The sequence below is a fragment of the Puntigrus tetrazona genome, chromosome 7, assembly GCF_018831695.1.
Source record: "Puntigrus tetrazona isolate hp1 chromosome 7, ASM1883169v1, whole genome shotgun sequence".
Classification (NCBI taxonomy): domain Eukaryota; kingdom Metazoa; phylum Chordata; class Actinopteri; order Cypriniformes; family Cyprinidae; genus Puntigrus; species Puntigrus tetrazona.
The window spans coordinates 41,072,256-41,099,474 of NC_056705.1; the positions used below are offsets into that span (position 1 = coordinate 41,072,256).

The 27,219-nt window shown below is 41.1% G+C and overlaps 1 protein-coding gene across 1 annotated transcript in view; it reads left to right on the forward strand.

Moving 5' to 3' along the window:
* Positions 1-27,219, forward strand: part of LOC122348901 (receptor-type tyrosine-protein phosphatase S) — an 819,186-nt gene that overhangs the window by 192,352 nt on the left and 599,615 nt on the right. Inside the window, 8 exon segments of the mRNA XM_043244791.1 lie at positions 11,794-11,982; positions 12,865-12,873; positions 13,423-13,440; positions 15,647-15,757; positions 17,237-17,248; positions 19,620-19,889; positions 21,180-21,779; positions 22,274-22,419. Coding sequence (XP_043100726.1) covers positions 11,794-11,982; positions 12,865-12,873; positions 13,423-13,440; positions 15,647-15,757; positions 17,237-17,248; positions 19,620-19,889; positions 21,180-21,779; positions 22,274-22,419 — 1,355 coding nt within the window.

Consider the following 27,219-nt stretch of genomic DNA (forward strand, 5'->3'; position numbering starts at 1 on the left):
AAAAGACAGAATAAATTATACAGAACAATGAGGTGATGTGATCAAATATAGGTGCGTGCTAATGCAGCAAACATGTTGTGTGTGTGTGTGTGTGTGTGTGTGTGTGATGGCGTCTTTTTTCTTCACTGATACCAAGTAATACTGATTTCCCTGTATAAAAAAAAATCTCCTAATATTTAACCATTGGCTTTAGCCATTAAACATTACATTATAATTAAGAACTATCAATTTTAACATTTATTATACTTCGTATTTAAGTGAACTTCTTTCCATAACAATCTCCACATAATCCCAATATAATAAATGGTATAATATATATTAATCTAGGCTAACCTGTGCCCCTCAGAAACACATAGAAATTCAAACAAAGTCATCAATAGGGTTGGGCTGTCCAACAAAAGAGATAATTCTAACCTTTTTATTGTCTCTGGATCAGACACCAGCATCGAGCAAAGAAAAAAAAAAACCCTCATACAACCCTAGTTATCATACACTAAATTCTTAACTAAATACAGGTAAATACAGCTATATAAAAGTTACCGATTTGCTCTATTTTCTTTTCTTCCTGATGAACAGACGTCACAGCAGCTTGTCTGGGCTACTATTTCTTTAAGATCCGTGATTGCATTTTCTCTTGACTTCTGGACCATCTTGAAAACCATTTCAGAGGCATTCTTAATGTAACTCTATAGTAGTTTCCCGCCGCTGAAGTGAAGCTGGAGCGTGACTGAAACGTCTCTGGTTTGATGTGATTGGAAAGATGTTCTGCGACTGAATAAATTCACTAATCGTCAATAAAAAACAGACAGAAATAGCAGTTATGAGTGGGGGGGCAACCCCTGGGTTAACGGCGTTAACATGCTAATTATTTATAAAAAGTAGCCGGCTTATATAATTAAACAAAAATGCTCAAAATAAATGTTATATAATCGTGTTGCATCGAATTGAATCGTATCGTTCACATGATGATCGTAATCGAATTGAATGGTGAAACTAGTGCCTATTCACACACACACACACACACATTTATAATGTGTGTATAATACTCCAATGAAACAAAAATAAAACTATTCAAATGTAATAATATTCCAGGCCTGGAAATGTGAAATTCCCAGATTCTCTGCGTCTCACACACACCTGGCGCCGGATGAAAGTGTTGCTTGTCCTCCTCCACACACACACCCACACACACTTACAGACGTGTGTCACGCTCCCGACACACACACAACCTCTCAGCCGGCGTGAGGAGGCGGACCTTCCAGACCTCACTCTTGAGTGGGCGGAGCCACGCTTCAGACTCTGCCGTTATTACCCACAATTCCTCTGGATGTGACGCCACAGGCCAAACGCAGTGGGCTTCTTTCTTTCTTTGAAGCTGAAGCGTGTCATTTCTGGGATGTTAACACACTTCCTCTTCTCTTGGTGTGATGCTCTGCTCTCAGTCGAGTGAGGAGCATCGATCGGGTGTTTCATCAGAGGCGAAGCACATGTGTGGTATTTCAGGAGCAGATCAGCTACAGCTGCTGCAGCAAGTGTGAATTCTGATCCCCCTGCGGGTCAAAGGTCGTCTCATTCATCTCAGGAATGCATCGAGCCAGAGATCTGAAACACGGTCTGAGATTCCAAGACAGAGACGTCAGGAATCCACTCTCTCACGGGAATCAGTGCTGAACGCTCACATTAACCCTCTACAGCCTGACCTTAGAGAACGGTTCTGATGTGAAGAAAACACAGAGGAAAACCTGCTCAGTTTTATTCAGAGAAGATCAAGAAATATGAGTGGTCATCTATATCTCCAGTGCAGTGTAATCCAATGAAGCAGTGAAGCCTCCTCAGAAGATGTGAGATGTTTTTCTTTAGGCTTGTGAAGATCATTGCTCCGCTGAGGAACAGTGAAAGTAAAGATCCCGATGATCTGATTTTTCTAGAAAATGACTGATGGAGAATCAAATAAAGCCTAGCTGCTTCGGTCCAGGAAGAGTTCATCCGGAAATATTACTATTTTTAGAATATCACTTCATTGTTATCACTTTATTATGCTTTTATTCTGACATTTTACTTGATCAAAATGATCCAAGGCTTGGCTGCAAAAAGACGTGTGAAGTACCAGCTGAAGTGGGCATCTGTATAATTCTACTAAAAGAGAGCGAGAGAAGACGAAGCGGTTTGTGTGCAACATTTTGATTGTAAGGCCTTTTTGTGTATCAAATATAATACAGTAGCTTCACGGGGTTAATGATGCTGGTTTTGATGATGCTTTCTAAGCTCTTGAGTCTCTGCCGTCATTCAGAGCTGATGAGCGAGCGCTCGATAGACTTTATCAGTTCGGCGGTCCAGACGATCAATAAGCGCTTACACTCAAGGGCTTCCGCACAATCAGAGAGTCCATGAGGAGCACTTCCACAGACACATCTACTGTATCGACAGCCAAGAGGGTCTGCGGAGGACTGTAGGAACACATTAAACCTTAAAAACACAGTAAATGTTCATGTTTCATATCATAACTATTAGAGACCGGTTTAACGCAGCGGTTCATGACTGCTCTCGCGTCTGCTCTGTTTGTGCTACAGGTTGTGACCGGAGTTGTTTGTTTAAATACCCAGAGAACATCGTGTACCGTGCATGTCATGTTTCAGTTCCCAATTATAATGAGCAGCCAGCTTATATTTAAAATAATTTCTGTAACACTTTCTAAGAAGTCTGTGAGTGTTTAGGTGCTGAGTTTTATTTGAGTCTTTTCTGTGAGGCTAGTGTGAGCTAGCTTGTCCTTTCAACTGAAAAAATGGCAAAGTGTATTATATGAACCTAAGAGTGTTAGTAGACGTAGGTAGGGTAGGTAGAATGTTCACATGCTCGCAAAGTATTCTATACTCACTATGTCTGTCGAGGAACCATCGAAAGCAGACGCAATACTCTGATGAGCGCTAGCTGACATGTAGCTGTCTAAAGGGTGCCAGCCAAATAATCAAAGTCATATTATATTAAAAAAAAAACACGTTCAAAGCAGATGTGTCATTGTGACCTTATGGCTATTTGCCAAATACTTATAAGGGGTATTTGTCCACTTAAAAAAATAAAGTAAAATGTAAAGATACGAGACTTATAATGCATGGCAACTTGTGTGTTACAAATGATCATACTCTTAAAAGTTAAAACCTCAAGTAAATATTAGAAGACATTAAATTGATCCCTGGGTATTAAGACTTGTATGGCTTAATATAATGTAACTTCTGTCTCTTACTGAAATATGTGGTGGAAAACCCATGAGTAGTTTGTCTTATTAAAAAAAAAATCACACAGTTTTCTACATATTTTAGAATATAAGGTAAAATGGTTGCACTCTGTGAGACACACATCTCAGAAAATGAAATCCTGATATGATGACTAAAGCTACTGAAAGAGCTTAAAGGTGGAGATGGATATAAGCATAGGCTTCAACAAAGTGCTGTACCACACATTTTTTTTTCCCACAAGAAGTCTAAATACCCTGGATATTTCTGTAGCTGTGGTCAAAGGCATCAGAGCAAAAATGGAGAGAACAAAGAAACAGGTCTTTAGGACGTTTTATTCGTCCATTGGCATCTTCCCATTATTTTGTCCAACTCTTATCACTTAGAAAGAAGCTAGGAAAGTCAAACATTGCTTCTCTTGTTGCCCTTCAACTGAAAATTATAACCAAAATCCACACAATATGATATCTTATCAGTATTTTACTTTCTGAACAGTGTATTCTATGTTTTGTTACAGTAAAAAGCACCAGTAGCTCACCGAGTGCAACCGTTTGACGCCATTAATAAGTAGAAAGTACTTTGCACATAAAATATAAAATGGCGCCCCCATAGTACAGAAGCTGGTGACAATTTCTTTTAAACGACATGCATTTTTTTGGTTTTCTACTACGTATTTTAGTAAGAGACAACATTTATGTTCTAATAAGCTATAAATGTCTTTATAGGGGATCCCTTTAAAACTGTTCTCATGAAATGATAATAGATATAACATAAATTAATAAATTATGAACAGCACGTTATTAATAATGCATTATGCATACATCATAATGCCTTAAGAATACCCTTATATTGATTTATAAATATGACATTGATAGAAAGTGTTACTGAAATTTATATAGATAAATAATGTTTTTGAGTGCCTTTAAAAGGACTGCTTATAACAGAAATAATATAGTTTATAAGAATATACTTAAATTGTACCTCAGAGTTTACAAAGATAAGGAATTTTGTTCGTCTTTGCAACAGAAATATCATCAAACAGGATAATATTTTTTCATGAACGTATCTTTATATTTTCATCACGTTTCCCATATATTCTTATGAGACAATAAGTCGAGGATATGATGTGAATTGTAGTTCTTGAGTGAACTGCTCTCTTAATGTGGCCTTCATGAGGATGTGGGAATACCAGATATGAATTGAGAGCTTTCGGCATGGATCATATTTTTGGTTCCTATGGAGATGGTGTATGGTCCAGGCAAACGAGCAGTGATGTTCTCCATGTCCAGACAGAGACACTGGTGAACTTCCCGTGAGCGGCGCTCTTATTGGAGGAGGTTGGCATTCCTGCACAGGTCAAATTTCTGACTTACGAGAGACATGATTGATGGAAACACTGCAGCTTTTTACCTCCATCTCAGCGAAAGCGCTCGCGAGATTATACGGCAGCTGGAACGCACTGATAAACGCGCCGGTGGCCGGATTAGCCGCCTGTCATTTACCACGCGGCCAAATGTAAAAGATAACCTTTATTATCACAGAACAAGTGTCACATGAAGAAGAGGAAAATAACAGCAAACGGAGAGGAGCCCAACTCAGCCGCGTCAGAGGAAGCATTAATGGAGAGCTCTTACATTCGCTGGAGTGATTCTGTTCGAGACGGAACAAAAGCGTAATTAACAGGCCACGCTGAACCATGCCAAAGAAAACAAGCAAATACATCAGGGGGCGTAAATGAGAGCGGAGAGCCGGAGAGGGGGTGGAAATGCAAACGCACACGCAATCTACTGAGTTTTAAGAGCTTTATTTCTGACAGATAGCAGACGTCTCGTCTCTTCTGTTCTGTTGATAAAAAGTTTCTCCATAATGTGCACTGAACCTTAATCGAGCGTCGACACTTTAAGGAAGACCAGAATAATTCTCAGTAATGTATGTGCTTTTGTCATTTAACATGACTTGGTTTCAATGTATTTTTATTCCAGTTTAAATTGTAATACTTCTAACGCTTGAATTTAAATGCATTTTTCAGCAATGTTGTCTTCATGCACATCAATGCACGCAATGAAATGTGAATAATTAAAAAAACGCATGCGATAATAGATAAATAAAGAAGGTATTTTGCACTAAACAGTACAGACAGACATTTAGTGTATTATTGGCTCATTTAAACAAATATCGTTCCACTATTCCTGAAAATGAAGTGGTTTTTGATTCCCAGCTCAGTGTTCAATTTGGCCCTTTTGTCACGGCTGTGACTCACTGTTCCAGAGCACAAAAACGCTTTCTGTATTAATTAACACGGGGGACTAATTACACACACACAGACACATCAGAAACAGAAGAACAGCAGTAGAGTTTCCTCGAGACGGACCTTCTGTCTCTCAAATCCCGGATCAATATGGCGTAAGCGCGTCTCTGGGGTTCAGCAGCAATCCAGGACGAATCCAGCAACATTGACTGCCGTCACAGTCCAGAAGAGAAAACGCTCCTCTGCCCTTTTGTGGCTGAAAGCACCAGCACAAACTTATCTTGAGCGAAGTGAAGCAAACACAAGCCCACCCTAACCCGCTTTGGCCCGCCGCTCGGCACAAAAGCGCCAAAGGAAGCGGAAAATACGGCTGGGATGGCAGTCATACTTGAAGGGTTTCCTGCTATTTGTCTCTGTTGGTAATCTGCGCTTTTGCGGCGGGAGGGATGACCGCAGCACAATGCGTCTTTACACCAGCTGACCTGTGACAGCGGCTCTAAGGAGATTGCGCTCGCTCAAAACGTCCAACAAATATATCTTATTATGGCCCGAGGGGATTTTCCACAGCGAATAACCTCATCCAGGCAAAAACATCTGCCGACGACACTAAAGGAATGAGAGCGAGGCAAAGCTGCATCTAATACGTGCATCAGTCGCTGTGTGACGCTGATCGATTCCCAACCCCAAGCCATTAACTGGCCGCAGCTCTGTGTGTTTTTGAGCTCGGTGAATAACGCCGTGGCCGGCAGAAGAATGCCTGCTATCTCACTCGCAGCGTTTCTCGCAGATAAGCGCAAGAATCAATTACGCAGCGCGGCCTTTTAATTTCCAGCTGCAGCGAATCGGCCTCTTCTGGCTTCACTCATTGTCAGTTAAACAAACCCTGCTAACTTCAGCGGGTAAACAGTGACTAATCACGCTGGAGCGTTAGCCCGGTCCACAGAGACTCAATTAGCTGTATTTAATTAGTGCGTCCTCCTCTGCGATTAGGGAGCGTTAGAGAAGTGCTGCCGCTTCGGTAAGGACAGCTACAGTAATACGACTGAAATGAGCCTGGAAAGTGGTTACTGTTGAGTAAAACTATTACAGGCCACTTTGTCTAAACAAAAAGATGAAAAATAGATGAAAAGCGTAACTCAAGAAGCCGAACTGAAATGAAACACACTTAAGTTGAAGTACTACAATAATTCAAATGGAAATCTAAAAAAAAATAAACAATGGAAAAGAAAACTGACAATATAAAAGAATTTAAATGAACGATAATAATATAATGTATATATTAAAGGTGAAGTATTAAAATTAATTCAATTTAAATAATAATAAATGAAGCTATATATAAATAGAAATCTCAAAATGTAACAAAACATCAAAAGTGAAGATCGGTGAAACTTTTAAAAAGCAATTCAAAATATTGCTATTGAAATGAAGATTTAAATACGCCCATGCATGCATGAATACCGAACAAGTTTAGGTTAAAGTAATTACTGAAACCAAAAGTGAAATAGATAATAAATGAAAGCTAAGCAGAAATGACAAAAGCACGTGAGCAAATTGAATCTAAAATTAATACTAATAATACTGTAATAGCATATCAATAGTACTAAAATAACACACGGAGACACTTAAGACACAATTAATAATGCATTAGTTCAATGTCCCACCGGAGGCGTTTATTTTATAGAGTTAAATATGTATGAATGCATGAGATGAAGTGCAGTCCTACACTTTGTGAAGTCACACCATCACTAGTGAATTAGGCAGCACATCCATCGGGTGCTCGATGACCTGAGCGCCATTAATGTGTGTAAATGGTCACCGGGGGGTTTTCTTTGGCCCCGCGGCGGCTGGCGACTCTCTTCACAGGGCGACTGCACCATTATTCTGCATCAGGTGACGGGAGGAAGGGAGATATACTGTACTCCAGTGTATAATGAGAGTTCAGGTGAGCGCTTGGGATCTCTTTTGCCCTTGATGTTAAAGACGGTAAATGCGATTGTGAGAAAAATGGTCTCATGCGCTTCTAACTTTTAATTTAATGTTTTAATTCCCTCGCTCGTATCACTGCTTTTTGCCTCCGTAACTCCAAAATTCCTCTTGCCCTCACCTTCTGAATTGACCTACACTGCTGTTTTTCCCCTTCACTCTCCTGGCTGTGATTTATTCGTCCCCAGCAGAAAAACCTCGCCGTGGCCGCGAGCTGAAGTGCTAACATAGCATACGGCAAACGCAGTTCAATTAATTTATGCTTTGAAATGTTTTCGTCAATAACCTTTCTCCTCGAAAAGCTTACAATCATGTGGAGAGCACAAATTAAATAACAATTAACGGTGGTTATTTGCCCGCCGTTAGCTTGAGGACGCATCTCTGCCTCTGCCGTCGAGTTTTTCAACAGTTAATCAGAGAACTGGCAGAGTGAAGTACCGTTTAATTCGTGAGGTGATTTATAAATGTAATGCTGATTAATTGTGTGTGTGTTTCTTGGTGAAAAGCAAACAATTGCTGACTTGTATTGAAATACGCAACTGATTTTTGTGAAATGCTGTTGGTTTCAACGTCAATTAATAGTTCTTTCTGTCATGTTTTCAGTAGAGATACTGCTTTTGTAAAAAGCAAATGTGGCGCTTAAATCCCACTTCCTCATTCGCAATAAAACCGTCAATAGCAAAACGATTTAAAGCATAAAACTTCCCTGAACAGACTGCATTTTATGCTAATACGTTTAATTGTTTGAAAAAAACAACATTTGACGTGTTTAAAACCAGCTAACTAGATCGTAGTTTATCGTAGTTTAACAGATCTAATGCGTCCTACAGCAAAAAAAACAGTGCTGGATTTATGCCTCTTATCCTCGAAAAGAAAGGGACACCAAAGAGTAGTGTATTCATGGAAAGTGGTTCTAAAACAATGCCAGACACCAGAAATCCATATTTAATTATGCAGTGCAGCTAAAGAAAGTATTTTTCTGTTAGTTTGAGAAATATGAATAGAAAATATCCTAGGGAAATGCCCCCTTCATGCCCGGAGAGGACCAAGGACGAATGTATTTGGCTGAACTTGTCGAGTTCTTGCCGCTTTGGTGGAAGGTTCTGTATTGTACAATGGAGACCGAAGATCGATTCCTCTCAGGAGAGAAAACGTATAGTCTCACAGGCATATTTTGATTTCCAACAATACATATAGCCTGAAAGGCATTGATTTTCAGGCCGCATGGATTGTCACGTTCGATAATTATTAGCGGCATCGCCTCTGTTCCTCTAAGGTTGACTGCAGGCACTTGGCTTTATGGCAGGTGAAATTTGGCTCGTTTTAAAAAGCTTGATTCACACGTCGACCTTGGCATTGCTTTAAAGACTTACACACACCCACAGCCAATACGCAATTAGCGTTGTGCTGAGCTTTGGATAAGCGTCTCATATGTTATTTGTTGGCCTTTCCATAAACCTTGCAAATAAATTAGCAGAGTTTATTGTAAGTGAGTGTGGTCATTTCTGCAGTGACACGTTCTGCACTGAACACAGGCAACATCGTTCGCATTAAATCATTTAGTACACGCATTCATTTTACAAAAGAGGACAAACACAAGCCATTTGTCATACGTCAGCCATAGCTATTAGCAATCCTGAAAGAGCGATTTTCAAAAGCAACCCGGAAATGAAAATGTCTGAAAGATAGGCAGTGACGTATGTGGGCAGCAGTCATAGCGAAAGCTTTGTGGCTTTTATAATTACTGTAATGTACATTGATAAGACTAGTGGACCTAGCACTGAACCCTGGGGCACCCCAGTACTCAGTCGCTCAGTAGCTGTTGTTCATATGGGTTAAACGAGTGGCATACATGATGTACAGACGTGAGGTATATCCATAAACCATATTAAACAGAGTCTAATTTTACACCATTGTGAAGGCAGCTAAACTCACCAACAAGATGCAGCACACCACAACAGATTAAATCCACTATCAGCTTGTATGTTGGGGTCAGACACAAGTATTGGTTAGACATCGAAATGATCCCTCAGCAGCTTTCTGTAGCTTTTGTCGTAACTTTATACCTGCATGTTTAGGAAAACAGACTGATACGTAGACTTTAGCTGCCAAGTTCCTTCTAATGGATGATGCCTACACAACACAGAAGAGCTAAAATTAGACACTCATCCACTGCAATGTGTAGCTCACAGTCTGTGAAGGTCACGAGAGGATTTAGAGTAGAATGTTTGCACAAAGATATAAAATTTGTGTTAATGCCCAAGGGATGATTACTGGAAGTGTTTTAAAAGAATAACGTGGGAAACATCATACTATTCTGGACATCGTAGACCAGATGTGCTGCGGCTGCTTTTGTGTTTTATGTCAAATGGATGAATCGTCAAACATGCAAAGCTCATGTCCAGGTCATCTTCCCGCGTCAAAATCAAAACTGTATCGTGCATAAAGTTTTTTTCATTGTGACATTATTTTTGTTACAATTTAGCTTCCTATTGTACTGAGATCATTTCCATTTACTGAGGTGTTAAAATGATGAATTAAACCTTGAGATGTATGAATTTCGAAATGCAGACCTTGGCACTTGCTTGGCATAAATTAAGGACATCTTCAAATCTTCGCTGAATCGCAACACTATGAAAGAACGTTATAATGATTTCCGAGACAATGAGGAGCGTTTCAAGCTCTTTATGAGCTGCAGGAAATCCACCATTACAGCAGATGCCTCCCTCTGAGGCGCTGAAGTGTCATAATCACTCTTTAGTCACTATTTAGACAGGGATATTATTCCGTTGTCTATCATACATTCATTCAAATCCTTCACTGTTTTCTGGAAACAAGAGAAAATGGCCCTGGAACTGTCAACATGCAAGCTGGAACTGCACAGTGATACAGCAGCTGTCATAGATGCTCGTTTGCTCTATTCTGAAGTAAATCTACAGCATTTCATTGCACTTGTAATCAAATTTTGCACAAATTATCCAAAAGCCTGGTAAAATGCAGTGAAGGCAGTTGTAAGAGATGTGAGCTGTATTTTTGTTTTTGTATACCTGATCTGAGGTTCATGGAAAGCAAATCCCAGGAGATGTTTGTGTAGTTCAGGGCTAATCACTGTGTGTGTGTGTGTGTGTGTGTGTGTGTGTGTGTGTGTGTGTGTGTGTGTGTGTGTGTGTGTGTGTGTGTGTGTGTGTGTGTGTGTGTGTGTGTGTGTGTGTGTGTGTGTGTGTGTGTGTGTGTGTGTGTGTGTGTGTGTGTGTGTGTGTGTGTGTGTGTGTGTGTGTGTGTGTGTGTGTGTGTGTGTGTGTGTGTGTGTGTGTGTGTGTGTGTGTGTGTGTGTGTGTGTGTGTGTGTGTGTGTGTGTGTGTGTGTGTGTGTGTGTGTGTGTGTGTGTGTGTGTGTGTGTGTGTGTGTGTGTGTGTGTGTGTGTGTGTGCGCGCACGCTGGTAATGTTCCCTAGAGGCTTGTTGACTTCTTGTTTGTTTTAGATTGCTTGTGTTTGCTGTAGGTTCACAGAAACATTCACACATACACACAAGAGGTGGTTAACCTTCAGAAAATATTGGTCAAACTTTTAGCTTCATTTTGTAATGAATATGTGTTTATATTGAAATTCACCAATAAGTGAATCAGTAGTAAAATAGTTAAAATAATGAAGGTATGAATGTATCCACATCAAACTAATCTGATATGTATATATATATATCTGAAGAAGATCTATAGTGGGTCTTGGGCTACATAATTCTAAAATAGTTAATTTGGAAACAATTCTTAAACAAATCAATAAATAATTAAAATCTGTCTTTGCTCTTATAGTGTTTATTAGAATACATCACATCTGAGTTAAGCTGGTCTAGACTTAATTTATAATGTAATACAGTTCCTTCTGATGTTTGAGGAGTGACGGGAATGTCACAGAATTTTTCCAAATGATTATTGAATAAAAGGTTTTCTACTGATAAGATAATTCAACAATTCAAGAGAAATAAATGTATATATATAAAGCAGACCAGCCAAATTTAGAATACTCATTTCTAACCCTCTTACTGACTACATTTTTTTTTTATTTAAAGTGTGATTATTAAAACAAACGTAATTAGACAGTATTTGGAAGTTGGGTGGTTAAATGTTCAGCATCTCCCTTCAACGTGAACGTACGTGGGTTACCCTTCATCATCTATGTATTGTCAATGTTACCGGATTGCTTACAGCTAAAAAGCAGTGCAGACACGAGGTGTGTGTATGTGTGTGTCTTTCAACTTCATCCAGATTCCAGCAGCAGCTTCAGTGAAAGTGTGTGTGTGTGTGTGTAACATTGCTGGTGTTCCTGTGTTTCAGAGGATCAGCTGCCCCCAGGTTTCCCCACCATAGATATGGGCCCTCAGCTCAAGGTGGTGGAGCGTACTCGTACCGCCACCATGCTTTGCGCTGCTAGCGGTAATCCGGACCCGGACATTTCCTGGTTCAAAGACTTCCTCCCGGTCAACACCAGTAACAACAACGGCCGCATCAAACAGCTCCGATCAGGTAATTTCCCTCCGAGCACTCGGCTCCGTAACCCTAGAAGAAAAGCAGCGACAAGAGCCGCTATTGTCCTTCTTTCCGTTTGAGTTTCTGTTCTTTCTCATGGAGCCTTTTCTTTGGTTTTCTGTAGGAAACGGCATCTACGTCGTCTGCGTCCCCCCTCTGTGTGTGATGTGTCTTGTGTTCCTGTCTGTTTAATTTATTACCCATGATTCACTGCTATGACTGCATTTTTGGCCAGCTTAAATTGGGCTTTGTTTTGTTTCCATTTTAACACTTAGTCGCAAAAAGCAGCCGAACCATGCATAATAAATAAGTGTCGTTCTCCATGTCCTTATTTTCTCTCCTCCAATGCGCAATAAGCAAGATCTGGCTTCATTCAGAGCTCTCGAAAGAATCATCAAAGTTGTTTTGTTTGTTGCTCTCATGTCATGACGCAGCACACGAACCGGCGAACCTCAATTATGCCCAAAAACGTAAAAAAAAAGAGCGTCCCTTTGTGTGTGTGTGTGTGTGTTTGTGTGACCCTCGTGTGTATGCGCATCCAACTGACCAAATTCAGGGCTGAACACGTTGGTGATTCTTTGCATCGGGCGGTCTCTCTTTAAGTAGCGCAAAACCCCAGTTTCGTTTCGCTAAACTCGTAGGCTGACCGCGCCGCTCGAGGTGCTCCGATGTGTTTTCCAGCCCTCGATGGTACGACATGTCTTCCCAGAGTCCTCCGCTCTGCCCTTGTCCTGTTTTCTTCCGTTGTCTGATTTCTCTCTTTGATTTTCACCCTGTGCAATAGAGTGTCAGATTTAAGTGTGTCAACCAGAGCAAACGTAAGGAATATAATCATATTTTCTATGCTGTCTTTCTTCTCTCTGTTTTGTAAATCTCCAGAGTCCTTTGGTAAGTTTGTAGATCTGAACACACATGCCTCCCACTAATGTCTCCACCATGTTTCTCAAACTACTGTTAAAATGCATGGCATGCATTTTACTAACGGTGTCGATAGGCCAGCAGAACACATTGACTAGCTGACTAGCAGTAAAGCACACTTGCTCAGGGCCACGGCAGGACCGACACTGACACTGTCACTCCATCTGTGTCTCTAAAGCTCACAGCTCAAAGACTATCCACTGTCCCCCAGTCAATCAGTCCTCAGCTCCCCTCTCCCGCTAGATCACGGCCACAGGTCTCAGAACGGCCCCTTGTGCTTCATCCACTGTACCAGTTGCTCTCTGACCTCCTAAAGTGACCAATGCTCAATCCTGTGCTTTTCTCCACTAGAGCCAATGGCTGTCTTTTCTGAATCTCTCTTTCCTGTTGTAGCCTAATACAGTCTGTAAGAAAGCAAAGCAAAGCTAATTTGATTCTTCTTCCAAAGCGGCCAGCCTCTCTTCTCGTACTAACGACTCTTCTTTCTTAATCTTATTTGCATTCATATAATCCACCCAGGTGGTACGCCAATAAGAGGTAAGAGTGCTCAACTCAAGTTCACAGAATGAACAACTGACTTCATTCTTCCTGTCCCACATGTGTCTGCATCCATCGAACGCCCCGGCATCTTCCCATCGTCCTCCTCCTCCTCGTCCCTGCTCCATCCCATTCTGTTCATATCTCTCGCCATTTTCGCCTCAGCGCTTTTTGGTTCTTTGGTTTGGTTTTGGTTTCAGTTCGAGAAAGCCTCTTGTATTTTGGTTCTTTTCGTTTTTTTCTTCCGAGCCGATATGCTTACTGCAGCCCAAAGAAGCATATCCTGTACGTGTTTTTTTTTTTCCTCTCTCTTCTATTTCATTGTTTTTGTATTATTTTTCTTATCTTTTGGCCATAGCAGATCATGTGTCCCTTTTTTCGTCCAACTAAAACAGCCAAACATTTTTCCCCCCTTAGCTGTGTTCTTGTTCAGCCGCACATGAGCCCAGATGTCGGAGACACGCCGGAGACCTCTCTGCCACAATTTTTCCCCAAAAAGCATCTTTCTGTCTTTACAAACTTCTTTTTTTCGCTCTTCGTCCTCCATTTGCTTTCCTCTACCTGTACCCTTCTCAAAAGGAGCTAAAAAAGCCCAAACAACCACTTTTTTGATAAAGTTTCTGCGGTGCTTTTTTCCTTCCACCACCTATTTTTTCCTTCTTGCTTTTCTTGGGTTGAAGGCTGTTTTCCTTTTTGACGTTTTTATTTTTTCCATTCTTCAGGGTTGGGGAAAAGCTAACGGTGGGTCTGGCAGATGAAACCGAGGTGGCCGTTTTGTGTCGTTTTTTTTTTTTTGGTCAAGCTCCTCAGGAGGCGGCGCGGTGCATTGCAAGAAACCTTTTTCCCTGGGTCATGTGACACCACACTGCTGATCCCATTGGTGGATTTTTATGGGTGTCATTTGTAGCGCAAAGCTATGGCAGTGGTTGGTTGCTTTCTTGGCGGTGCGAGCCGTTTTGAATTTTGACCTCTAATACAATTGCATTTTGTTTTTCAGCTAAGGGTTGTCAAAAGGTTGTAAGTTGTGCCGACACACATTTCTTGTTCTTTGGAAAGATTTGCATGTGCTAGAGGTTTATGTACTGGTAACGATAATTCTCCCAACAGATTTTTTTTCTTCTTCCATTTTTACGATTCGAGCAGCGCATTTTTTTCCTGAGAGTGCTGCGTTTTTGACTAACTTCCACCTTCGGAAGTCCTTGGCCATTTTATCGATCAGTCAATTTGAATTGAATTGAACACCAAAATTTATGGTCCAAATTTCTTTTTTTTTAATTGTCCTCCCCCTTTTATGCTGCTTTTGTATACTGTAAACCTTTTTTATTTGAGCCATATGCTGCTGTATTGCAGTTTTCACTCATTCCCATAATGAACAGTCCTGTGAGATGTGTAATAATATTGCAGGGCTAACCCCTCCCCATCACCTTTTGTAGACCTCTCAATTAATAATCGATCAGAATTACTATTGATCATTATTATCACAGCTGTTTTTCTAAACAGTAAAGCTCAAACGATTTTGAACCACCCGTATGATTAAGTGCCTTTAGAAACCCTGCAACATGTATCTTGTACTGTATGTTTTCCTCTCCATTGATGTGGTTGTAAAATGTCCGAGATAATTAATGCTGCAAAGTCTCTTTTCTTTTGGTTTCTTTCTGTGTGCCCTCTGAAATGTCTACTGCAGTGCTTGCCACGTTCTTCTCTAGGCCGGCGCCAAGATAGTCAGCAGGGCGAGATACGAGCTCGCGACACACTTCGATTTAAGCACCTCGAAATGACTCCGTTCCTGACAAAATCATAATATGCATCGCGGATCCACCGTGAAATCCATCTTTAGTGCCGAAATTGCTTTCCCATGATGCATCGGGCCTAGAGAATGAAACACTGCATTAGACATTTTAAGGGGAAACATTTCTACCCCCAGCTTCCAGGAGCTTAGCTTGCATAAACTGGTTAAGTCTATACCGAGCTCTCCAATGCGAGGCGTGCCTGCAGATGCCGCCTCTCAGGGTTAAGCGTCAGTATAGCGGCAGGCCTTTAGCCCGAGCCATTTTGTGGCGTTCACCCTTACGGCGGTCTAAACAGAACAAATAATGCCATTCGTAGAGAGAAATAGGCCTAGCATGTGATTTAGTGGAAGTTGTTTAATGGCTCGTGTTATTATTGTAATTATCTTTCTCTGCTCGTGTTCTCTCCCACTGTGTAGGAGCGCTGCAAATCGAACAAAGCGATGAATCGGACCAAGGGAAGTACGAATGTGTCGCGACCAACAACGATGGCACGCGCTATTCTGCACCTGCCAACCTGTATGTCAGAGGTAGGAACAGCTCACGACGGTAAACAAAGCTGACAAAAGAACATGCAAAAAACACAAAATTGAGCCGAATAGCAGGTCATTTTTGTTGTTCGGGTCCCTCTGGTTGCGTGAGCATTTTTGTAAGTACAACGTAATGCTGCAGCCTTGATTTTCTGCCTGTCTGCTGTTTAATTTCAGCTTAACCTTTATTGACTTGAATGCTTGTTGTGTACTTAATACGACTGACTCGTAAGATAACAGGAATGATGGATTGAGTTGAACCTCTTTACTCTCTACAGCAAATGTCTCAGTGCTCAGTGTTTATTGCCAAACATGGAATACAACTGTTTGACTTTTCTTTTGGAGCTTTATTTTGAAGCAAAAGAAAAAAACAAAACTTTAGATAAATTGTGGTCGATATGACCTTATTTTTTAAATACAGTGCAATCTTTGATCTGAAATGTAGTTTAAGCCTGTAATGTAATGAATATGGATGATTCTTCTATTAAGTGGAGTCTTCTGTACACTAGGATGATTAAATAAAGTGTTCTTTACAAAAACAGAATTGCTCAATACGATTATTGTGTGTTTGGGTTTATATGTGGTCATATTGGAAAAGAGATGTTTACATTATGATTGGAAAATAACTATTAGATGTAATAACCTAATTGGTCATTATTTGAAATTAACCTTTTTTAAACTTCCCTAATATAATTGGATAATATTCAATTCAGTTTAGTCAGAAGATCCCTTAACTGAAGAATCACTTCACTGTATAAATATAAAATGTTATTTGATATTGACTTATGATTGAACAGATGTATAATCTGGCACATTAAAGTCAACATGAAACTGGGTTTGCAACCTATTTTACTTAATTTTAAAACAATAAAAAAAGAGCTTGATTTTCTTGATTTCGAGCATAAGGAAATGACTGGATGGTAGGCCTAAATAACAAACAAACAAAAAAAACACCTGCTTAATATTGGTCATCAGCCACCAAGCACATCAGTGAATATAGTCAGAAAACTGTGCTTATGATTTCACGTTGACTTTAAACCTCTAATTTGTCATAAACTGCTGCCAAAATATGTTCCATTTTATAAACTTTGACGGCCTGATGTCCAGCGCTGCTCAAACAAACACGTCACTGCTTTAAAAAGTGTGGCTATATTCATACACAGGTCCCAGTCATGCGGTTTACATGAAGAACCAATGTGTTTGTCAAATACTGCATGATCAAAACTGCAGAAGAAAGTCAGTCCAGACCACAGTACCTGCTGATGGCATGTAAAGCTCATAACTGGACCTGTGTCATACTGTTTAATGGGCAGCGCAATAAAAGGCCTGTAAAATGCAGCACACTTTTCTTTTCCTAGACATTCTGTCTCTAGCAGCAATTCTCTGGGTTGAATGTGGCCTGTTTTACTCTCTCTGTATTTTCCCTTGTTTTTCTCCTCATTTTATTTTGTTTCCGCATCAATTCCCTACATCCCTCAGAGCTCCGAGAAGGTTGGTGTGTTTTTTCTTTCTAACCATCTTCAAACTCAGAAAACAAATGATACAGACGCTAGTCACAATTCCCAAGAGTACAAAAAAAAGTAGCTGCATTTGCGTGTCTATGATTAAATTCTGCTTTTGGTTCCTTATGTTTTATGTTTTGGACTGTTTTTTTTTTTCCTTCTTTTCCCTTTTGTTGTGGTCTGAACGATTGCCCTGCTCTCCACTGTACTGCTTGACCAAAAAGTGGTGCATGTCAGTCAAAACGTGCTCAGTCTGTCGGGGGGCTTGCATGGTGCAATGCTGAAGTTGTCTGTCTTCTCCCACATGTCAGTGGTCCTGCTTCGTTACTTTGACCGACACATGCTTTCCTAACACCTAGAAACAAGCTCTCGTTCGCTGACCTTCACCACGGTATGAACTGCGATGAGACATGCTCCGTAGCTCTGTGAGATCAGATATTTTCTTTCCTTTCCACCTAACGAGCTGCTAATAAACGCCAATTGATGCATGTAGAGCGTTGTTCTCAAGACTCGACAAATGGAACGGTATTCAGATGAAAGGGAAAACATCATGTCTTCTGGAACAGCGTTTCAATTGGAAATTAATTGCAATAGGATTGAAAATCTGTTCAGTGTAATTAGAGATTTCATCTCCAGAGAAAGCGACATCTCTGGTCGAATGCATGCCACACGTCGTTGAAATTCTTATCTTTCCTCCTTCCATTTCTGGCGGTTAAAGGCTTAAAGAGACTTTAACTCCTCACTAAACATTGAAGCCAAGAACCGTCCATGTAAACAGGAGGAGATGTGATGAACAGGAGCAAGTAAATGGGATTAAACCCTGACCACAGTTCAAGGTTCCTCAAACCTGAGCTTGCAGAGTTTAACTCAAACCTGATTAAACTCACCTACCTGTAACTCTGTAGATTTTAATTAGCTTGCTCTCATGTCTCATTAGGTTTAAAGTTAAACTCTGCAGACCAGTGGCCCTCCGGGGCCCAGATTTGAGGAACCCCTCCTTAGCTGAAGGTAATGTTCTAATCATAGACCTCTAGTTCAGCATTTCCCAATCCTGTTCCTAGTAGCATGTCAACAGTATACGCTTTGAAGATCTCCTTTAGCTGGTTCTCTGAAGATGTGTACTGTCTGTGTGCTTCCAGAAGCACGATTAAGAAACACTGATCTAGTTTACTGCCAGTAAGTGTCTTAAGAGCAAAACTCTCTACGAAGATTTGTTATGATGAACCTCGCAAACATTGTCAAATCCAATGATTCGTTGTCCTCAGATGGGCTTATTGTAGCAGGACTGATAGAAACCGCTGCACACTGACTCCCAGAAGCTGCGTAAAGCCGGCGGAGCCTGTCGCTTTGAGAAAGCTCCTGCCACTGCTGTGTGCATTATACATCAGCCGCTGCCGTCTGAGACTGACAGTATGTAAGCAGTAACACTGACATCGGTTCAGTTATTTTGGACTCTCGAATCTTCTCCCACCCTTCTGCTGTCCCGTAAAACCCTCTTCTGAAGAGCTGGGGCAGTATCTGCATCTCTCTCTCTCTCTCTCTCTCTCTCTCTCTCTCTCTTTCTGTCTTGGAGACTCCTGCTTTTAATAGCCCTGTTGATTTCCTGTTATCTGACTCTACTAGTCCTCCCCCCATCCTCTTCTCTCTTCTTGTTCCCTATTTCTCTTTAATTCCCAAAGATTCCCTGTGGAAGCAGTTTGCCTGTTTGCATGACAGATTCAAGAATGTCCCCCACATGCCCCATTTGCATTGAGGGTTTATCTTTTATTCATCTATTAATTTGCTGCATCCGTTCATTTTCATTTCGATTCCGTTTCAGATTCAGCCTTCCGTTGTCTTCACCCTTGTTTATTCACGGTTTTGAGACCGTTTATGTTGACACGTGTGTCCACTTTTTGAATGGCAGTCGCAGACAGTCACAGCTAGTCTCTACCCGTTGTTAGTTAGCGGCGGCCCTGCCGTGGGGCTCGTCGCCGTGTGTGTGATGTGGCAATGTGATCCGGCACATTCCTTCACATCAACTGGAAGAGAACGCAGCATCGAAGTTGTTCAAACGCACACAACTCCAGCATGCTGTGGCCCTCCAGTTCCCCCGTGTGCTGCTGTCTGTCTGTCACGCGTGGGTCACCTGTGCATGGCGTCTGTTTCAGTGTCCCAGTCCAAATGGAGGGAAGCGGAATGTTTGTGTGCAGTACATGTGCAGTAGTTTCCTGTTGGATCCTGCTATATCTCAATCATTTGAAACAGTGTAGCGGTGAAATCCACCAGATCGTTGTCAGTTCCTCACCTGTTAAATGTTCCCGAATGTTCCTTTGGCCTACGTCTGGCTGGAAGTTACCAGTGCTTGTGTTCTCTTGCAGTGAGACGGGTTCCGCCCCGGTTCTCCATTCCCCCGACGGACAATGAGATCATGCCCGGTGGAAGCGTTAACATCACCTGTGTGGCCGTTGGGTCGCCGATGCCCTATGTTAAATGGATGTTGGGGTCAGAGGATTTGACCCCTGAAGATGACATGCCCATTGGGCGAAATGTGCTGGAACTCACCGATGTCCGGCAGTCGGCCAACTACACGTGTGTCGCCATGTCAACGCTGGGCGTTATAGAGGCGGTCGCGCAGATTACGGTCAAAGGTGAGAATCCACAAGATGACTCATACTTAACATTCCAACCGGCACCAAGCTCCTGTTATTTGATCTGTCTTATCACATTCTGCAGATGAATCCACAAGCTCCTACCGTTGGCACACTCGTTCGCTCAAACAGGCAGACACACTTACAGCTGTTCACATCCACACACACAAAGCCTTTGTCTCCAGCAGACATAACAAAATCACATTAGTCATAATATGCCCCAAGAGACAGCACGCAAAGACTAAACATTATCTGTCCTATCGCCAACCTCACCTAATGCGCTCTGAATTAAAGCAATAAATTACAGCCCGTGGAATATTTAAGATGTGTTCTAAACAAACCGCAGAGTCTCTCTTACCTCTGGGGTAACTTGGTTTTCTCCTTATCACGGAGGTACTGTCAAGACTCTTGAGCTTTTTTGCTGTATTACATTAGCAGCAAACAGCGCTATAACCCACATCTACTGTTACTGTGTTGGAAGAGCAAGCTGACACTTTGACCTTCGGCTACTATCCCAAGGGAAGAGCACATGGTTTGTGAATGCTAATGACAGAGCCATACGACACAGCTTAGCTTACCAATACAATAGCACACACAACAAAGACATTTCCTGTAAACCAGGTGAAGAAGCAGTTGTACTTTACTTTAGACGTTCTGATAACTATAAGTAACTTTGTAACTACATGTCGACTAGCTCTTAGAGTAGACGGTTAGAGTAGGGTTAGTAAAATAAGTTGACAAATACTATCTGATAGTAAGAATATCTGATAGTAAGTTGTTTGTGGACACATCAAAATAAAGTGTTAGAAGGTGTAGACAGTAGACAGTCTACTAATATTCTAATGACTGTTAGTTGACATGTAGGTGAAAAGTTACTTACTATCACTAAAGTGGACTGTTGAAAATGCGTTACCAAGAACCATTTCACACCTGTTTTAAAATAGTTATTCATATGACCTGATACATGCATGTGTGCCATTTTCAGTGCCACCACTCTTGTCTTTACTAAACATGTGCAAATCAAGGCACTGAAAGTGCTGAAATGTTAGTTTTTACAACTAAATTAGGCTTGTTGTAAAAATGCACCTCAAGGAATGACATGAGCGCGTCTGGGACAAGTTGGCAGATTTGTGGTTTTGGATATATCCTTCATCAAATCAGGGCACCTAAAACTGGCACCATTTAATTTTAGTGATTTGCCCCCACAGTCATTAATATTGCTCCAGTAATCGTAAGAAAATCATTACAGTGGATTTACCATTTTCCAAGTAATTGAAATTCACTGACAAGCTTTTTATTATTGCTCCAGCTTTACGAAGCCACCAGGTGTACCCCAAGTAACGGAACGCACAGCAACAAGCATCACGCTCACATGGGATTCTGGGAATCCCGAACCTGTTTCTTATTACATCATCCAGCACAAGCCCAAAAACTCTGAGGACTCTTTCAAAGAGATCGATGGAGTTGCCACCACTCGATACAGCGTGGGCGGGCTAAGCCCTTACTCTGACTATCAGTTCAGAGTAGTCGCAGTGAATAACATCGGACGTGGGCCTCCAAGCGATGCCATCGAGGCCAAAACAGCAGAGCAGGCCCCGAGTACTGCTCCACGGCAAGTCCGAGGGCGTATGCTAAGTGCCACGACCGCCATCATCCACTGGGATGAACCTGAGGAGGCAAATGGACAGATTACTGGCTACAGGGTTTACTATACCACCGATCCCAGCCAGCATGTCAACCAATGGGAGAAACAGATTGTAAGAACTTCCAACTTCCTCACCATTCCGGGCCTGACGCCCAATAAGACTTACTACATTAAGGTCCTGGCCTTCACCTCTGTAGGAGATGGACCGCTCTCATCTGATTTACAAATCATAGCCAAAACAGGAGGTGGGTATTGAGAATGGCAAGAATAACAGCTCTTGTTGTTTTCTCTTTGCAGTTATCTTTGTTTTTAATGTTAATTATAATATTTGGTGGAGACAGAAGCTTGTCATAATGTGATGAATAATTTTTGTTACACTATGGTTCCTTTTGCTGGATGTTTCATGTTGTAATGTGTATTTTGGAATGAATTGCTTCATTTGATTTAGTTTCTGATTTAATTTGTAACTTGGTGGAGATAAGAAAATATAATATAATGCCATTCATCATAAATATGATGTTATAACAGTTGATGTGTTTAATCTAAAGAGTCTTATTGGATGGGCTTTATTCATACACATAGCCACAACTGAGTCACAAATGAATCAGTTCACAACCTTTGGTTACTTCAGGAAAACTAAGCTTGTCCATTCTTGTATTTCACAAACATGAAGAGAAATGACTGCAATGGAAATCATGTTCTGTTAACAATTCTGTTATTTGTTATAAACCTTTTATAGTGCCCTCTCAACCAACGGACTTCAAAGGCGAAGCCAAATCTGAGACGAGTATCTTGCTGTCGTGGAACCCGCCGACTCAGACAGGCCAGGACAATCAAATCGTCGGATACGAGCTGCTCTATAAGAAAGGAGATGACAAAGAGGAGGTCCGAACATGATCAAACGTTGGCAAATGCCTTCACTCGTCCCACAATTGATTGCCCCGGGTTGAGTGTATAAACTCTGTTTCCTGGGCTTGTAACCTTTGTTTTTTCTTGTTCCCTCCTCAGAAACGAGTAAGCTTTGAGCCCACCACAACCTATTTGCTGAAAGATCTGAAGCCATTCACTACCTACACGCTTCAGCTGGCCGCCGCAGTAAACATGGCATCGGGCGATACACCAATGAGATCTCAGCCGAAACACCTCAGACACGTAGGTCTCTTTCTGTCTTTGCTGTCTTTCCTCAACACAGCGGTTCAAGAACAGGCGCAGCACATAAAAAAACAGAAGTCCTCCATTTCTTAGCAGCATTTGCTAAGGTAATCCTGAATTTGTTTGAACAGTGATTTACACTGAGAGATTTTTGAGAGATGGAGGCATTTCTGTTTTCTGCCTCGAGGGCGATGTTAGTGCACATTTTGTTTGAATGAAAGTCAAATTATGGAAAATGAAGTCAAATGACAAGGTCACTTTGTTGAATTTGGCATCATATATTAGCCAAGTAAGAAATGAGACTGAATTATTTGTCTGTTTGGCTGCAGTTGTTCAGCTTCTGGTTGCCTTGTTTTTTGACTTTGGCTATTGTATACCACACTGCATTTGAAAGATTTACCAAATTTGAAAAGGTTCCCTCTGGAGCCTTGCTGTAAGCTCAAATGCAATGATACGTAGCTAGAAAAGAGAATTGCATTCCCAAAAGACCTCATATTTATTCTTCACTCATTCAAGTTGAACTGTAACCAAACCTTTAGATCAACTCCTTCATTAATCGTGCCTAATTTGAGGAATAATTAATGCTGATAAGCTTGACTATGCTTCACTTCATACTCGCAATTTGAGATAATTTGAATAAATCTGAGGTCCTCTGAGTACATGCCAGGTAAGTATCTTGGAGGGCTGTTTTTGCGGTAGAGTGTTTGCATGTCCAAGTCTAGAAACGTCAGTCATGAGCTCTCGGACCAACCAGGCTTTTACCTCAAACCAACAGGCCTCGGAAAGGTTGGTGAGCAATGCATTTCCAGTTTTTACAGAGCTGACACATCAACCTTTGAAATTTTGGATTGATGGTAACTGCTTGGAGGAAACAGGGCGGCTCGTTGAGATATTTCACAGTGCTGTAGAAGTATAATGAGAGCAGTTGAAATTTGAGCCCAGATTTTAGGATATTTAGGGGGGGTGTGACATGTGTAGAATTACGAAGGTAGGTTCTTTAGTTTTAGGGTCTGCACCAGTCCCACCCTGCACAATCTGTGAATTTGTTTTTTTTTTCTTTTCTACCGCCTTATGAGAAGTCTGTGACATTTCTGCCCATTTTGTTTTTCTTTTTAAGCTTCATTAAATTTATGATCACGTCATCACTTTTGTTTAAATAAATGTAGTCCTTGTGATTCATCCTCATTTGATGCCATTTTATGTTCCCTTTGTTTTTTGTTTTTGTTTGTCCATCAACATCATCTCCACCTCCACCACAAAAACAAAAAAATCCTCTTACCTCAACCCTGTGATCCTCACCTGGATACAACCTAACTCCAAAACCTCTCCAAACCGATTCAATGACAATTCTGCTCCTCCCACAATCCTCTGATCCTCCAATCAGAGCCCTCAGCTCCACCCCAGGAAGTCAAGTGTACTAGTCCCAGTTCTACCAGCATTCTGGTAAGTTGGAAACCACCCCCGTTGGATCTCCAAAACGGAATCATGACCAAATACACTGTCCAGTACGTGGAGACCGAAGGCGACGATACCTTGTTGCGTCAAGTCTCGGACATACCGCCAGAAAAGTACCATTATCTGTTGGAAAACTTGGAGAAATGGACGGAATACCGCGTGACAGTGAGAGGCCATACTGAAGCAGGAGAAGGCCCTGAGAGTTTACCTCAGCTAGTTCGTACCGAGGAGGATGGTATGTCTTACCCACACGCCACTGTGACCCTATGCTAATGTCTACCTTTAAAACACGCCCCACTTCTGCCAGACTTCTTCCCAAGGCACCCTAACACCCTCGCCTCTCTTTACACTAACTTTACTAACCAGGATTTTTGTGACCTTTCACCGAACCAGCATCCTCCTCTTTGTTTCACAATTTTTGGGAGAATTTTAGAGAGAATTTTTCAAACTTTTACCTTGACCAGGCTTTCATGGCAAGTTCATGGCATGTTCTTCTGATCGACCTTAAACTTCCAACAATCCCAAATGTCTTGTTGTTTTTTTCACCCATTTTCTTATTACGATAAATAAAATGGCTTTTTAATGGAGTGAAACTTGTTTTCGTATACGAAAAAAAAGATGACTAAATCTACAGCGAATCTTCAGAAATGGGGCTTTTTTTTTTCTCAAACGTCCCACGCTGATGACATTTTTCTTAGATTTTTCCATTTGTTTTTTCCTTTTGTCTTCACTCTATCATAGCCAAACTCCTTTAGAGTGCTTCAAACCTCTGAAACGCTCCTCTTGGCTTATTTTTGCTTGTTTTTATTCCATATTTTGACTCCACTAAACCCATTTTTCAGAAAAAAATTAGGTCAGCTGTGTGACCTGTTTTTGGGGATTGTTTTTGTTTTTTTCTCTCTTTTTTTGTTTTTGACTTCCCATTGTTGAGATATTAGTGTTATCCAGTACTTGTTAATGATATAATACCATTTTGTAGATTTTTGTCTGCTTCACCGCTTTCTCAGGGGAGACGTCCAGCTGGACGAGAGGTGTCGTCTTGAGCTTGACCTTTTTGTCTTCTATCCCATAATTCTCTCAGTGCCCAGTGGCCCTCCTCGTAAAGTCGAGGTGGAGGCTGTCAACTCCACGTCTGTTAAAGTGCTGTGGCGGTCGCCGGTGCTGAGCAGGCAGCACGGCCAGATCCGTGGGTACCAGGTGCACTATGTCAGGATGGTTAATGGGGAACCCGTTGGGCACCCTGTCATCAAGGACATCCTGATCGATGACGCTCAGGTAGGCACCCACCTGCACAGCTGCACTGCTTCTCAAGTCAATCTTTTACAGGCTTTGATGAGTTCTGTGGTTATGACACAGTTCATACAGCCAGCTGCCAGCTCGTTTGATTCCGTGTGTGTGTGTGTGTGTGTGTGTGTGTGTCGCAAGAAAACCTGACTGCAATAACACAATTGTGAACTTTAGGACTTGTGAGCGGTCCAAGATGCTCTCCTAGAACATATATAAACAAAACACACAAACACACATTTATTATCTAACAAAACGTATTTTGGATGTGAGTAATCATGTTAATTGTTTGACAGCACAAAAAATACACACGTACAGTATATATTTTGAAAATGTTTATGTTGTAGTATAATTAATACTTATTTTGGATGCAGTTAATAGTTTGACATAATAATAATAATAATAATTAAATAAGCAGAGATAAATAAATACATACAGCATACATCGCTGCCTTTAAATGAATGAATAAATAAAAAAAGGTACCTCACTCTAACCTGGTCCAAACTAGCACCACTGTTTATGTATATACATAATAAATATAGACATATATGATGTAAGCTAAATTATTGTGGATGATTATTCGTGAATGATAGCTCTAATTACTAGCAAGGCAGCTTACTATATATTATAAAAATACAATTATATAAAAAGAATTCTAAAAGAAATTCTATTTAATGGTTTTCATTCGGAATATTACAACGAAAGTACACTTATCGTGATGCATAATTCATATATTTGTTTCATTTTAGATTATTTAAAATGTGCATATTTGATAATACAAGAATGTTTGATAATATTTGATAATAGAAGAATTTGATAAACGTATGCTTCACGGTGAAGACAGCTAAAAATGAAAGAAATTGAAGATTTTACTAATGTCTTAGAACAGCACAGCTACTCATCATCAAACTTCTTATTAGCACAAACTGTAAGTTAATGAGGGACACAAGGGGTCATTTTTCACTAATAACTGTAAGATACAGTATGCACGTATGACATGCACGGGTTAATTTAAACTTTTATTTCGTGATCCATACGACACGAAGGCTGTCCCTAGACATTAATTTCCCCATGCGAGGTTAATGATGAAGTGCCATGAATCACACACAGCACATAGACCTGTTATCTGCTTGATTATACGCGCCTTCACGTTAGACAATGGACAGCGTGATGAGATCGGCCCGTCTGATTTCACACGACACATCACATCCTGACCTCGGCGCGGAACGCGGAGACACCGACACGCTGCTTGAATTCTCCAGAATTATGAATCATTCATCATCCCAGCATCCGCTCGCTCGCCCAAACAGAAGAGACGCACATAATCTGACACTCTCCTGCGTCTTCGGCAGCAAAGTAATTGAACTTCTTTTCTTGTTTGTCTGTTTGCTTGTTCCTCCCGCTGCTCTCTGGCCTGGTCTTCAGTGGGAGTACAGTGATTCAGCCGAACACGTGAGTACATCACACAACCCTGCGGCTCCACGCTTTGTTTCATCAGGCATCGCTTGCAAACGTACACAAGCACCGCTTAACCGGCAATACATGTGCAGTTTAAGAACTACACTTACAGAAAAGTTCATTCATAACGCTGTTATAAAAATAGCCCAACTGTAGGTTTTTTTCTAATTTATTGGTTTAAATGAAATAATTCCAGAATAAGTCACGATGCCTTTATTATGTTGAATGCTCCCGTAATAATCCAGATGCGTGAGGGTAAGAACAGATGTACGAGTGTTTGCACCTGCAACAACACATTTATGCTTTTAGCAAAGAGAAGCAAAGCGCACCGATTCT